The sequence below is a fragment of the Vigna umbellata genome, chromosome 1 (assembly GCF_029865625.1).
Source record: "Vigna umbellata cultivar VRB3 chromosome 1, Vumbellata_1.0, whole genome shotgun sequence".
Taxonomy (NCBI): Eukaryota; Viridiplantae; Streptophyta; class Magnoliopsida; order Fabales; family Fabaceae; genus Vigna; species Vigna umbellata.
Window position 1 is genome coordinate 93,377,920 of NC_142165.1, and position 15,676 is coordinate 93,393,595.

The following is a 15,676-nucleotide window of genomic DNA, read 5'->3' on the forward strand; positions in this document are numbered from 1 at the left end:
AAGTAAATGTCCAGCTTTTCCTTTATTTATTTTTTTTAACCCACTTTCTCGTCTCTCTCTCTATTTTCTTTTCTTTCTTTTTTTTTTTAATTGTCTTTAGTTGTTGTTTTATGAGAATATTTTTTGGGTTCCCTGATGTTATCTGAGATATTTCAGTTTCCATTTTGTAAACCAAAGTAAAAAAAAATCGAATTTACGGTGTAAAAGAAATCGGACAGATTAATGCTGAATCACAAACGTCCCAGAATAAGAGAAAAAGAAATGAAATCATTTATTCAGTATAGTTTGCCAGAATATAAATTTCTAATTTGCTCATGTTTTAATCTGTATTTATTTTTTCTAATTATGCATATCACAGGTTTTAAAACATGCTGTTGATTCTGAGAGAAATCGATATGGGAATATCAATATATTATTGCATATATCATGGTGAATGTAGACTTTTCTTTGCTTTGCTTTTAATTTTTCAAATCCCCATCTTCACCATTGGGAATTTGGTCTAAAACAGTTTCTACTGATGAGATAATATCGATGGCCATGGAGGAAAAAAAAATCAAGCCCAAAACTCGATAGATCTCAAAACAACAGGTGAAAGAAAAAGACATTTTTTTTCTTCATAATTTTAGGTTTATGAAATGATTATGTGTGATATTATATATCCATGATTTTATATTCTGTGTCTGTGATGGCATGATGTTGATAAATTTGAGGGGCGTTGATAGAGAAAAAAAAAGAATAAACAGAGGGTAGGAAGGAACAGGTGTGTGAGAATTGGTTGTGATAAACCCAATCAAGACCGTTGATTAAGCCAGGGCGGTTGATGTTGGGGCCACCATTAGTGATATGCTTTTGCTTTAGTTAGTTTTTTAATCTGATTTGAAACGAACGGTGATTAAGGAGGGTACGTGAATCTGAAACTCAATTATTCAGAGGAAATGGCGAAGACAGATAGAAGAATTATGAAGCTAGGGGCTAGAGTGAGGAAAGAAGAAAAGGAAAAGGAAAAAAAGAAAGTAAAAAATGAGACATTGAAATTAATAAATTGAAATTGAAATTGTAGGAAAAACAGTGTGGGCATGATACATAGTGGGTATCTGATGAATTTGACTAATTTGGTGGGTTGTGAAGTTCCTTATCTTGTAGTGTGTTTTCCACCCTTTAATCTAAGATGGGAAAAGGCTATTGAGGATGGAGTGAATGTGTAAAGAAAATTGGTCCAACCCATCTCTCAAACTGTATCATTAAATCACCTTCATTGACTAAGGACATTCTGGACTAGCAGCCACACCATTATTTATTTCCCCTTTTACATCAATTTTTTATTTAAATGATTAAAAATTTACATTCATTAAAGATAAATAATAAATTAAATAATTACCTTTCTACATTATTCATCTAAAATGCTTTTTCTCTATTCACCAATCACCAACTAGTCAATTCTTCCTTCTACACTGTTCAATTTTAACCCTTTACCATTTCCTCCTCAAACTCACCTCTCAACACGCATTCTTCGTAATGCCACAATTCAGCTAACGTCTTTTTAATTTTTCAAAAACTAAATTCGATTTTGTTTCTTACTTTTACAGTTATAAATTTTATTCTTATATCTTTTTAATTAATTCTTAATTTTTTAATATATATAAATATACACGTCCTTTTAAGTTTAGCAGTTAGTAAAACTGCCTTTTACTTGGTTAATGCATGGTTTCTGATATATTCTTTGTTTTACTCTTTATTTGTTTTTAGTATTCTCACCTTCTACTCTTATGATAATAATAATAATTGAGATTCCCTCATACTTGTTTGATTGTTTGAAAGTAACTAATTCAGACTCTTTCTCTGGATACTCTGTTGCACTCTGTTTCCAAAACAATAAAAATCGTCTATAAATCTTTTATTATATCGTTTTATCCATTTCCTTTTTCTACAACAATATAATATAATATGTTAAGTATACACCAATTATCTCAATACTCATGAAAATACAAAACAAAGATATAAAAGATATTTAATATTTATACTGAATAACTGTTAAAACTTAGCAGAGTAATTGGTGTTTTCATGATTTGTCATTTGCAAAATGTATGATTCAATAGAATAAGTTAATATACTGTCTCGGTGGCTCTGTGTTTTCAGAGCACATTTAAAATATCCTAAACTCAAAACACATCAAAATATGTGCTCGGCAGAAGGAAGGACCATCTGGTTTTTGTTACAAAGATGGAACATGACATCAAATAAGGATAATATGTACTCAGAGATCGATAGATACACAACGTGGGTTATAAAAGAAACAGTTTTAAATATTAATAACACTAAATGTTTCATGAAAAATAATTAATGTTCCTCTGATGAAAAAAAAAAACAAAAAAGGAAGAAAAAGAGTTTTGAAATGATGAGAAAGAAACTATTTTTAAATTTGATCAACTTAACAAAATAATATATAAAGTTAATGATAAGGAAGTTTAAATACATTTTTAGTTTTTAAATTTAAATGTGAATTTAAATTTTGTTAATATTCTAAACTTTTGATATATTTTAGTTCTTAAATTTTAAAAATGAATAGATTTAATTATTTTAATTCATTAATATTAAATTTTTTAGGTGTTAAATTATTTTTAGACTTATATTTGAGTTATTTATACAATTTATTATATTTCAGTTTAAATATAAATTTAGAACACTTTTAACATATAAAAATTAACATCCTTAAATTAAAATGATTATATCTATTTATTTTTAATATTTAAAGATTAAAATAAATCAAAACTAAAAAATAATAATAATTTCATGTTCAAATTTAAAAACTAAAAAGTATATTGAATCCAATATTTTTAAACATTTATTATTTTGTATAAATATGCAGATAATTTCCTGGATTTAGTGAACTTATTCTCATATATGTTTTATAAGACATTAGTAATCCGGTGAATTATCATCTTTTTAAAAAAATTATAAACATTTTAGCACGTGCTTAAGCTTAAAAAGTTATATTAATTTCCTAAGATGCTAAGTGTGGAGTAAATGTTATACCTAAAAGTGATATTATTTATAACTTCGTAGTAAAATTTAAAAAAAAAAGACTATACATATTAATCTCGTATAAGTTGGTTGTGAAATTTAATAAAATTATAAAAAACTAGACATCATAATCTTGAACTGAAAGAAGTTAATATGAAGTAAGTTTTTTCTTTCTTCTTTTATGAACTTGTTTAAAGCTTGTTAATTAGCTATGCTTTTAATTATTTTCTCATAAAATTCAAAACATAACTAATTTAAACCTTATAAAATTTACTAAAATATAAGTGTTAAAGTAATTCACCTTCACTAGTATGATGATATGTTCCACTTTAAATTTACATTCACTCATATTGAATTACTTTGTACCTAAACTATTTTTTTTAATTAAAAAAATAAGAGAAAAATAACATAGTGGTGAAAGACATTCTCAGATTGCAGGATGATCCCTGAAACTAAATTTTGATATACACTTTATACAATTAAATTGAGAATGTATTATTTAATTTGTTTTTACATTATCTATTATTTAAATATTATATTTGTATAAAAAAAATTAAATCATGGTAGTGAAGATTGTAGAAGGGACCTACTAAAATGCATAACTGCCCTTGATGGACCTCTTCCCTTGGTTTCTTCCTTCAAAGGGGTTATTATTGGGTGTGACCTTTCAAACTGTGAGGTCATTATGTCTGGCAATGATCTAGAGTAGTTAAGATATATTGTGACTCACTTTATCAATGTAATTTTGAGTACCCTTTATTAAGATTGATACTTATAAAGATTCAATTCAATAATTTTATTCAATATTCTAAAATTAAATTCTTTTAATGTGCTGCTAATATATTTTTTAATTTCTACAACAAAATGTTAGGCTCATTAATAATAACATTGTCAGCTATTTATTTATGAAAAATATTAACAATAATGTTTAAATGTATTATAGTTTCTTATGAGATATGTTAACATTTTCTTTAACAATTAAATGATACAATAAGTTGAACTTAAATGCCTTAATTTTGAAAACTCTGATAACCAACTGTATTATTAGATTAACAAAAATTACATTATGATAAATTTATGAAAACCAAAACCAAATATTTTAAATTAAATTAAATATGAAACTAAACATTAAATACTTGTTATAGAAAAATAATACCATTAATTATTTGTATTCTTTATTTTTTTACTTGTGTGTTCAATATAAAAAAAGGTATACTATTAACTAATTATAGATTATAATAAATATAAATTTTAATTGGTTTTATTGCCAAAAGTGAAGAAACCTGTCATATATATATCAATGAATGTGTAATTAAAAAAAAGCTATTGAAATCTTTTATATCTAAACTTTTAAATATATTTTGAAGTTGATGCACAACTTTATGAAGTCGTAGTAAACTTAAAATTAGAACATTTTATGTAGAAAAATTATATAAGTAATGAATTAAAGAATGGTACTTTTTTTATTTGATAAAGTTTAGTTTAATAAATTTTATTTTTACAAACAAACAGAAACTAATTATTATTTTTCATTTATAAAATTATGGATCCACCTATTCACTCACATACCTCTTATGTAAAAGAGAGAATAATTTTTAATATAAAAAATATACACTTTTTCAATTTAAAAAACTTAGTTATAAAAAAGTTGTTTGGTTTTAAAAGTTACGACTTAATCTTTGAACACGTGTACCCTAAGATGGTAAGGTGCATGTTAAAATGATTCGACGAGAGCAGAAATGTTAATGTTGATTTATTCATTGGTTGATTAGTTCTGGTCTCTGATGAAGAAACCTGATCTCCGACACAACCAATGACCGTTCACACCCAATGATCGTTTTCTAAGGGTTTTTTTTTAATGAATAAATAATAGTTATCCACATGTATTTTTTTTGTCTGTTACACCACATTCTACTTCTTATTCTCTGTTGTGTTGTTTTACTGAAAGTTCAAGACAAATCTCTACCTAAACCACACAAATTTTTAAATTTCTTATAATAGTGCATATATAATTGTTGCCAAAGAAATAAATAGTAATTGAGTGAAGTCTTCTAACTTGCAAAAGACTTCCAGTTATTTCAGATAAATGAATTGGGGTATTAAATAATTTATTTTTTTATTTATTATTATTATTATTAATAACTGTATTACTTTATCCAAATTTATTTATAGTGAAGATTAGTAAAATATTATTAAAATAAAATTCTAGAAAATATAGAATTCATTTAAAAATAAGGGGCATGATATATAAAAGTTGAGATCTAAGCAATATTATATTTTAATTTTTAAAATTAATGTCATAAATAGATATTATTATAAATTATATTTGTCGTTAAAAGTGTGAATTGAATTAAATAAAAATATTATTTTTAATTATTTAACCGAAATTTTATCAAAAGACATAAAATAACAATATATCATGCCTATACTTCATTAATGCACAAAAACTGCACATAAATTAGTTAACTAAAATTATACTTTATTTTTATAACAACAACAAAAGTAATACATAGTCAATTCACCATTTGTTGTAAATGATTTCTATTTATTAGTTGAATAAATTAAATTATTAATTTAATAACCCAAACAATGATATTTTAAATGATAATAAAATACGATATATTTTTGTGGCTGTTTTTAATTGTCAAAAAATATGATAAAATATTATATAATAAAAATAAATTGTATGTTTAGTTTTTAATTATTAGTAAAAAAATTCTTTGTGGAAAAAAATATGAGTATTTAAGTATTTGTCGTAACATCCCAATATATAATATTAAAATATAAAATAAATATCACATAATTAATAAAGTAGATCAGTTAACTTGTACGAATATAAAATTAATTTACAGTCAGCTAACATAATTATAAAAATAAACTTTATATAAAAAAGTACTGTAACATCCCGTAATCTCTCACTTCATAATTCATCATTGATATATTGTAGCATATTGATAATTCGTTGATATATATATATATATATATATATATATATATATATATATATATATATATATATATATATATTTTAAACTCAGATTTCAACTATAAACTCATAAATATAACTTGAATTATTCTAATTTATTATTCTATCTCTTCCTTCATTGGCACCGAATCAGACGACATTCCTCCATCTGCTCCCGTATAACGAATTATACGATCATCGCACATACACAAACACAAACAAGTAGGGTAAGCTAACATGCAATCAATCATTTATAAAACATGCATAATTACTTTGATACACTCAACAAACCTCATATAATAATTATGTCAGACACCCTCATATCATCATACAACAATCGCATCATAGATATTCATCCATTACTTTGATACACTCAACAAACCTCATATAATAATTATGTCAGACACCCTCATACCATCATACAACAATCGCATCATAGATACTCATACCATCATACAACAATCACATCATAGATACTCATACCATCATACAACAATCACATCATAGATACTCATACCACAATACCACAATTACTAATAGACACTCATCCCACAATACCCAATAGACACTCATTTCCACAATACCCAATAGACACTTATTCTAATGTTATGTTGATGAGCGGTCACGGGAGGTTATGCACTTGTGACGACTTCTACTTCTTCTTACAAATACACTTCCAAAATACTCCATACCAGCCACAAGGTTAGTCCTCAACACTATGTTCAAAACCGGCACATAGACCAGGACCTCCTGCCCTCCATACCATCCACAAGGTTAGTCCTCAACACTATGTCCAAAACCAGCATATAGACCAGGACCTCCTGCCCCTCTCACCACATAATCCATCCTTCTCTACTTGAGACTGGATGATTATTAGAGTATCAGGATAACCTCCAACATCAGGACCCTCAACATCAACATATACACAAATACCATATCATTACAGAATCTCTCCACGAGACTCATACCATGCTCACATTCCTCAACTCATATTATACCATTACAAAATCTCCCCATAATACTCATATCATGTTCAGATGCATAAATTCAAATCCAATATAATAAATTACAATCATCATAGAAATCATAAAAAATGAATATATCACAAAATAAATTAACAATACTAAAATATCACCATAAATGGTCACCGGAGAAGAATCAAATGTTTGACGAATCAAACTCACCATAAACGCCAGTACATATGACTAGTCACAACTTAATGGATTTGACCAGGGCTGCTCTATGATCAGGGATGTACCAACTCCGGTTTTTAAGATTCCTCTATCCTACCATCACAATTATAATTCATAATTCCATATATACTCTCTACTTGAGAATGTGACCCTTAGAGTGTCAGGATAAATCTAAGTACTTAACTTCCTACATTCATACTAACAACACATTGATCTTCATCAATAAAAGTTCTCCTTAGACAAAAACTGCTCAAACACTCCTACAACACAAAAATTACTTAAACAACACCTCTAGACCACCCATGACCTATTCCAACCATTTTTACCAACTTCTAACACTCCTACATTGAGTTCTAAACTACCATAGACCTGAACAAAGGTGTATAATCCATCTTATACTAATTTTACATTGTTATGCAACAAGATTTTAACTTAAAACAATTAACTCCTCAACTTATAGACCAAAATTGAATTCCACAAGTTCTAGCTCACTTTTAACCAACTTAGGGATCCCAACAAGTCATAAATGACTTAATAACATACTTCAAACATTCCTCTTTGACATATAACTCTTAATTCAAAATCTCATTAGACCAAACCCCCAAAATCAAGCATAAAACCTTCCTCAACCATCCTTTTGACTCATACTTACTTTAAATCTCATATTTTTATCAATTCAAGCTTTCAACAAGTTCTATTTGACCTTACAAAATGTCTCACATTGTTATTTATCCCTTTAGACTCATACTTCTAAAAATCACCTAATAAACCCCCTTTTTAAAAAACCTAGTTCATGTTTTAGCCTACATCATTTCTTATCAACACATAAACAAATTCATCACTAACCACTTCATAGTCACAACACATTCCAAATCAAATGCAATTTGTCAAACACACTTAGTGTTAACACACTCATTTCAAACATCCAATTCAACATTCATTCAACTCATATACTAATGACTTTCATTTCGTACTTTATTTCGTACTTTATAACTCAAAATTAAATAAAACACTAGTTTTTCTTACCTTAAATAGAACTACATAGCTCTAAGATTGTCCCACAGTCGCTTCAAACGCAAGAAACTCTAGAAATGTCTACAAACCGTGAAATTGAAATCAAAGTAGTCCTTAGGACCACTAATCAACAAGGAACAAGAAAAGAGAGGTGGACAACACATGCGTCACTCATAAAGTAGAGATTTTAGGAACAAAACAACGAAATAAAAAAGAAGCAGAAACTTACTAGCTTTATAAAGAAATTGATCGGGTAGAAATGTAGATCTCACTGTTGTAGCCGTTTAGGTACCTCCTGGTCGTCAAAAATATGACTTAGGAGTTAGAAAAGGTAGAAAGAAGGTAGAGAACTAAAGAGAAGAAATTTTAGAGAGTTGGTTTGTGTTATAAGTAATGAAACGATTTTAAGAAATTCTATTAATATTATTGAATTATTTTAAAACTAAAATACCCAGTCTCATTATTTTAAAACACCTATCAACTCTAATACTCTAATTTCTTGGTTCTTACATTCTCCCCAACAACAAAAATTTTTTATCTCGAAAATTAGACTTACTAAGAAAACATGTGAGAATAAGACTCTCTCATGACTCCTTTTAACTCCCACGTAAAGTCACTTGTTCTTCTATCCTAGACAACTTTGACTAAACTGAAGGCTTTTCCTTTAAGTTGCTTCGTCTGACTCTCCACAATATCAACAGGCTGAACATCCACTAAAAGATCATCCCTGACTTGCACATTTACCACTTTTAGCACATGAGAGGGGTATGACATATACTTCCTGAGCTGTGAAACATGGAATATCGAATGATGATTTGACAACTGAGGAGGCATAATTATCTCATAAGCCACTGGTCTTACTCGACGTAGAATCTGATAAGGACTAATGAACCTAGGAGACAACTTCTTAGAACGAATGACTCTTCTCACACCAGTAGTAGAAGTCACTTGAAGGAAGACATGATTCCCAACTGCAAACTCAAAAGGTCTTCGTCTTTGATCAGCATAGGACTTATGCTTGCTCTGAGATGCCTTCATCCTCTCATGTATCAACTTCACTTTCTCTATGGTCTACTGAATTAACTCTGGTCTCACCAATAATGCTTCTCCCTCCTGAAACCAACACAGAGGCGTCCTACATCTTCTACCATAAAATGCTTCAAACAATGTCATACCGATATTTGCTCGGAAGATGTTATTGTAGGTGAAATCTACCAATGACAACATTTCATCCCAAGCTCTCAAGTGATCTAACACACATGTGCTCAACATATCTTCAAATGATTGGATCGTCCTCTTTGACTGACCATCTGTGTGAGGATGATATGCATAACTCATCTGTAATCTACTGTCCAACTCACCTTGTAGAGTTTGAAAAAACCTCGATGTGAACCTTGGATCCTTGTCTATACAATACTCGAAAGTACACCATGCAGCCTCACTATTTCTTTGATGTATAAGTGCAAGTTTCGCCATAGACATCTTCAAGTCCATTGCCAAAAAATAAGCATTTTTGGTCAACCTGTCCACCACAACCTAGAAGTATCATAACCTTTGACCATTCGCGGTAAATGGATGACAAAGTTTATGGCAATGCTATATTATTTCCACTTAGGCACCTTCAACTATTGTAACAAACCACCATGTCACTACTTAGTATCAAAAGAAACCCTCCAACTAAGAAAAGGAATTTAGTGAGCTCACAAAGTAATCCCTAAAGAGAAAATGACCTATATTAAGCAAAGCAAGCCAACGTTAAGTGCAAGCTTCTAAGCGAAACAAAATTAAATCATTTAGAAAGAACAACTATTAAAAACGAAATTGTATTTATAATCGCACAGTTCTAACTCTTAGGTCAAGATCGAAGAATTTTATTACAAAAAATTAAATAGAGTTATTAGAATCTTAAATAACTTTCAAAATAAAATTTCTTAAAATTAAGATTTATAACTTTATAGGAATATATATATATATATATATATATATATATATATATATATATATATATATATATATGTATATCCTAAAAATATTAACTAAAAATAACATATTCATAATTTTGGATAACCTTAAAATACAAAAGAAAACATAAAAAATAGAAAATAGACGGACAATTTTTCTAATAATAATAATAATCTCTCTTAATTTTAGAGAGTCTATAAAAAAAGGCGAGACTTATTTTATCCATAAATAATTTCACACTCGGTACAAGAAAGATCAAACACAAAAGGTTAGCTAACAACCCCATATAAAATAGAGAGCAAATTAACACATACAAAAAAAAAACAAATCAAATAAATTAACAATATAATGAATTGTGAAGCAAATAAAAACATAAAACAACAACAGGGGTTACAAACGATAAGATCGATTACAAACCTTTATGAAAACAATAAGAGTGAAACTAAAATAATGATGATGAGAATGGTGATGATAATAAAATCATTATTAAGAAAAAAAAAGGTACCATTTAGCTAATTAAAAACGTCATAAAGATGTTAATTTGGGATTTGAAAAGACTTAATTATCCAAAGAATTAATACAAATTTTAAATTCAAGATCAATCTTCATACCATGGAGAAAGTCAACTGCATATTTTAAGAAAATTTGAAGTCACATTAACTTAATTTCTAGATTGATCACAATGTTGTTTCCTTTTTTTTGTGTGTGTAAACATTTCCAAGAGTGTAAACCTTTTTTTTTTGTGTGTGTGAAATCCTGGAGAAGTATAAACTGATTGGATGAATAATAAAGTGGAAGAAAATGTGGGAAAGAAAATTGGACAATTCATAGAGGCTTCTAGCCACATTTGAATGTATGAATTTTAATTGCTAAGAAAGAGAATAAGAAAAAGGTTAAAAGATGGAAGAATTATAAGGAAAGAAGGAAGAAATGTTTGTAATGAGAGTCAATAAGACAGAGGGAGAGATAAGTAGGTGGATCTAAGATGCAAAATTTGGAATGAATGGGAGAAAATAAAATAAAATAAAATAAAATAAAATAAATGAAAAAAGAAGTCCTCATTTTTGGTGTTTTGAGTTTTCATTGTCCCAACATTGTTGTTTTCTGTTTTAAATATAACATTTTTGTGAAATCATGGTTATTATTTATAATTAATAATTGGCTCACCTTTGAAACATTGTATGAAGCCTATTTGTGTGTTAATAAAGTATATATTATTTCCCTGGCACTCTGATTATACGGATAATACTAATTAAATGGGGACAAATTTTATGCCATGATATCGCATTCTTTCAAGCATTATAGTGCGCACATGTGTTACAGATTTTCATATTATATCACACTGAATTGAGGGGTACAAAACCTTTTACCCATATCTTCCATCTTATAATATACTTATAAAATTTGAAAACACTCAAATTTTTAAAAATTATAAAATTTGATACTTGTATGTACTATAAAAAATCAGTCTAGAGTTAATCGTACCTGTGATTAAGATATTAATTTAAGATTTAATTATTTAATTAGAATTAACTTTTCATCAAATCAATATTAATAAACTAACACCAATATATAGCGTAATACAGAGCTGTCAAAACGGATCATCCGGCTCGACCCATCCAACTCGACCCATCACAGGTTGGTCACTTAGTGAGCCAATCCAACCCGGCTCATTTATTAGTGAGCCAGAAAATTCGAACGCGGTCCGACCCATCACGGGTTCGTGGGTAAACGGGTTGGCTCACTGGCTCACTTAATTACATTTTTTTAAAATAAAAAAAATTACAAACTTTCTATAATTCAAATATAAACAAATTTCACTTCCAACGTGGATGTTTAATTAATTTTGAAAATAAGGAACTTAAATAAAATAAAATTAGGTAGGTGAGTTGGTGGGTTAACTCGGCCCACTACGGGTTCAACCCGCATGAATCGGGTTGAAATCTGACCTGCATAAAAATAATACAATTTTTTCAAACCCAACTTGACTCAAATCCGTAGTAAGATAGATTAGTCTACTGGTTGTGACCCATCTTGAGAGCTCTAGGGTAATATATAAAATAATTAGCGTAATATATAAAATAATATTACAACGATTTAGATCCAATCCTATATACAAGTAAAAATCCTTAAACTTCTCTTGAAACTTTAAAACATAAACGTGAGATGTGATTAAGAGAGAACAAATTATCATTTTAACTTTAAATATTATTATAACCATCATAGAAGACACTTTAATAATTAAATTTCAAAACATGTTATTTTTTTAATAATTACTGTAATAATATAATATTACATCATATCACATTTATTATTATTATTATTTATTAAATTATTTATTTATAATTTTAAATCATTTTTAAAAACAAATTCTTATTATAACGAATTATTAAAATTGCAGTCAATTACAAATTTTTATTTTAAAAATTGTAACAGTTTTTTTTTAAACTCAACGAGCCATTCATCCCTAAAACTAAACTTTAATAAAACTAATTAATTAAAATTCCAATGATACTGTTTTCTTATTTTGAAAACCTTGTAATATTTAACTAAAAAAACACCCTAAAAGTTTTAAAAACTCAAAACGTCTCCCAAATATATCAATTTACATATTCAATGAACACAATAATATAACCTAAGAAAAATTCAATATTATTAAAACACTTACTTTAAAAAATTTAATAGTATTAAAACACTTACTTTAAAATTAAATGTCTACGGCAATTTAATAAATATAGCATGTTTTAATTTTTTTAAACACTTACTTTAAAAAAAATAAACATAATTCTAAATATTCCTCCACGGTGAGTACAAAATATCTTTTGTCATAATATAAATTAATGAAAGTATGTCTAACATTATTTATTTTAGATTTCATATTATCTTATATAACAAACATTTTTTTTCACATAATACTTAAAATCCATATACATTTACAATTTTTCATACCACCTAAAAGACATGAATTTTATAAAACAATAATATATATATATATATATATATATATATATATATATATATATATAATAATAAAATAAAATATATTTTATTACAGGAAATTAAAGTTATTTCATTACTTACATTTAATCTATAAACAACTATATCACATTTCTTAAACTTCAATCTAAAATTTTGTTTATCACATAATAAATATTATACATATAGTCTCGTTTGTGGAAATGATACTTTACATCATTTTCATAAAGTACATAAATAAAATAAATATATATTTAGCTTTATGTAAATATTATTTTTAGTTTAGGTATTGCCTAGAAGTGAATTAATTTGGTATGATAAGGTACTTATTGAATCGAACAAGGTTAACTTTATATTTGTTTGTTCTGTCGAGGGGTGTGGATTGGTTGTAATTTTGTTCTTTTTTTTAATATATATATATATATATATATATATATATATATATATATATATATATATATATATATATATATATATATAAAATATGGTAAATGACCGATAAAGCCTTAACAACCTAGTAATAAGCTCAATGTTTCATAACAATCCTTTCGAGGGTACAATCTTTTATAACAAAAGTAATGAATTTTCTAATAAACTATTTATTTTCTCTTTTATTAAGTAACATAAGAAAAACGGATAATACTAATAGTAAGAATTTATCAGTAATTTTCAAAATTCATTGATAAATCAAATTTAATGATGGTATGATGATGTCCAAAAATTTGTTGCAGAAAAAATACTGTACTAATGATCAAAACTTCGTCTGAAATAATCTGTAGTTAATTATTGACAGAAAAAAAAATCTCTTGAATAAATACTCATAAGCTGCTATTTACGAATTTTTCTTATCATATTAATTTTTTTTACGAAACAAAAAAAGTTTATGGTGGGAAATTTAATATCATTTTAACAATAAAATTTATCAACGAAAAATTTGTCATTAATAACAATTCTAGATTATTGATACAGAATTTACTGACAATTTTTTCTTATGAAATTTGTTAATAAATACATTATTTATAGAAATAGTTGTTAATAATTTAAATTTTAATCTACTTGACAAATTTTATTGACAAAATTTATTAACAAAAATATTCATTAATAATTAAATTTTGAAAAATTATAATAAAGTATATTAATAAATTTTGTTTTATTAACAAATTTATTTTTGTTAGTAATTACAATATTTATCGTTGTATATAATTTTCAAGTGTCATTGTTGAAGAATATTTTACATAACTTTCATAGAATACAAGTAATATATATTTAATTTAAGATGAAACAGAATTTGGAAAAAATTTAAAAATAGAAAATATATTTAATTTCTTTAAAACTAATAATGTTCTCGTAGCAATATAGCAATTCCAACTGTTTTAGAAAATATTAATCATAAATAAAAATGAAATCTTAAATCATATGAAGCAATCCAATATATTGAATCTTCTAGCAACCACAATCGAGATGAAAGTAATAACAACCGTTAACTCAACTTGAAAGCCAAGGTCAGACCAAATAAATAAACATAAAGAACCAACCTAACTAATAGTCAGATAGATGCATTTCATCTTTAACTACAACATCAACTTGACATATTCCACATGAAAACCTTTTCATAAAATAATTATAATTTTAGATCTTCGTTAATATGTTCATTAGTATCTCAACATAAAAACTCTTATTGAAACACTTTTTTACAAATAACTTATTAATGGTGAAAATTAATATTTAGTGGAAAGTGAGAGAGGTGATGGGATGAGTGGAGGGAATAAAGGAAGATAGAGGGAGAAAAAATAAAGTTCTAACATATAAACGAAATTTTGATATATAACTTTAACATCGAATTAACAATATAACAGAATGAACCAAAATAATCTTATTTAACAAATATTAAAAAATATAGAATCACAGTGAATCATAAACTAAAATATAAAAATCAAATTACTAATTAAGGTTTATTATGAATAAGATCCCCTTTCTGCATTCATTTAGAATAAGAAAAAATAATTACTAAGAAAGTAATATTGCAAAATTATTAACACATATAAATAACAATTCTTAAGAAGTAATTATTTTTATCTATTATTATGAAATAGATAATATTTATAAAAAAATTGTTATATGTTGTAATATTACGAACGCATAAATTTTTATTCGCAAATACTATTTTTCAAATTATAGGCCAAATTGCTAAATGTTTAAGTTTAAAAGTTCACGCAATATATGTTTAAAGTGTTGTATTCAACATTGTAAATAAATTGAAAGTTACGGGGCTAATGCTAGAAATGCTAAAAAATGTTCTTAAGTGTTAATTTGGCTCTCCATTAACAAATAAATTAAAAGAACAAGTGAGTAGTTCATTAAATTATTAACTTGAAGTGGATTGAGTGAAGGTTATAATTCTTCGACAGTCTGCTACCTCTTTTACTGCTCTTCTAATATATGTGGATGATATCGTTCTAACTGGTGATAGCATGGATGATATTGTTGCTGTTAAGAAATTTTTACATCAAGAATTCTGCATCAAAGACTTGGAAAATCTCAAGTA

The 15,676-nt window shown here is 26.7% G+C and overlaps 1 protein-coding gene across 1 annotated transcript; it reads right to left on the reverse strand.

The window, feature by feature from the left end:
* Nucleotides 1–8,823: 8,823 nt before the first annotated feature.
* LOC148206835 (uncharacterized) lies at nt 8,824–9,231 on the reverse strand. The gene has a single exon (XM_088108894.1). The coding sequence runs from the start codon at nt 9,229–9,231 to the stop codon at nt 8,824–8,826; it is 408 nt and encodes a 135-aa protein (XP_087965020.1).
* Between the last annotated feature and the right edge of the window lie 6,445 nt (nt 9,232–15,676).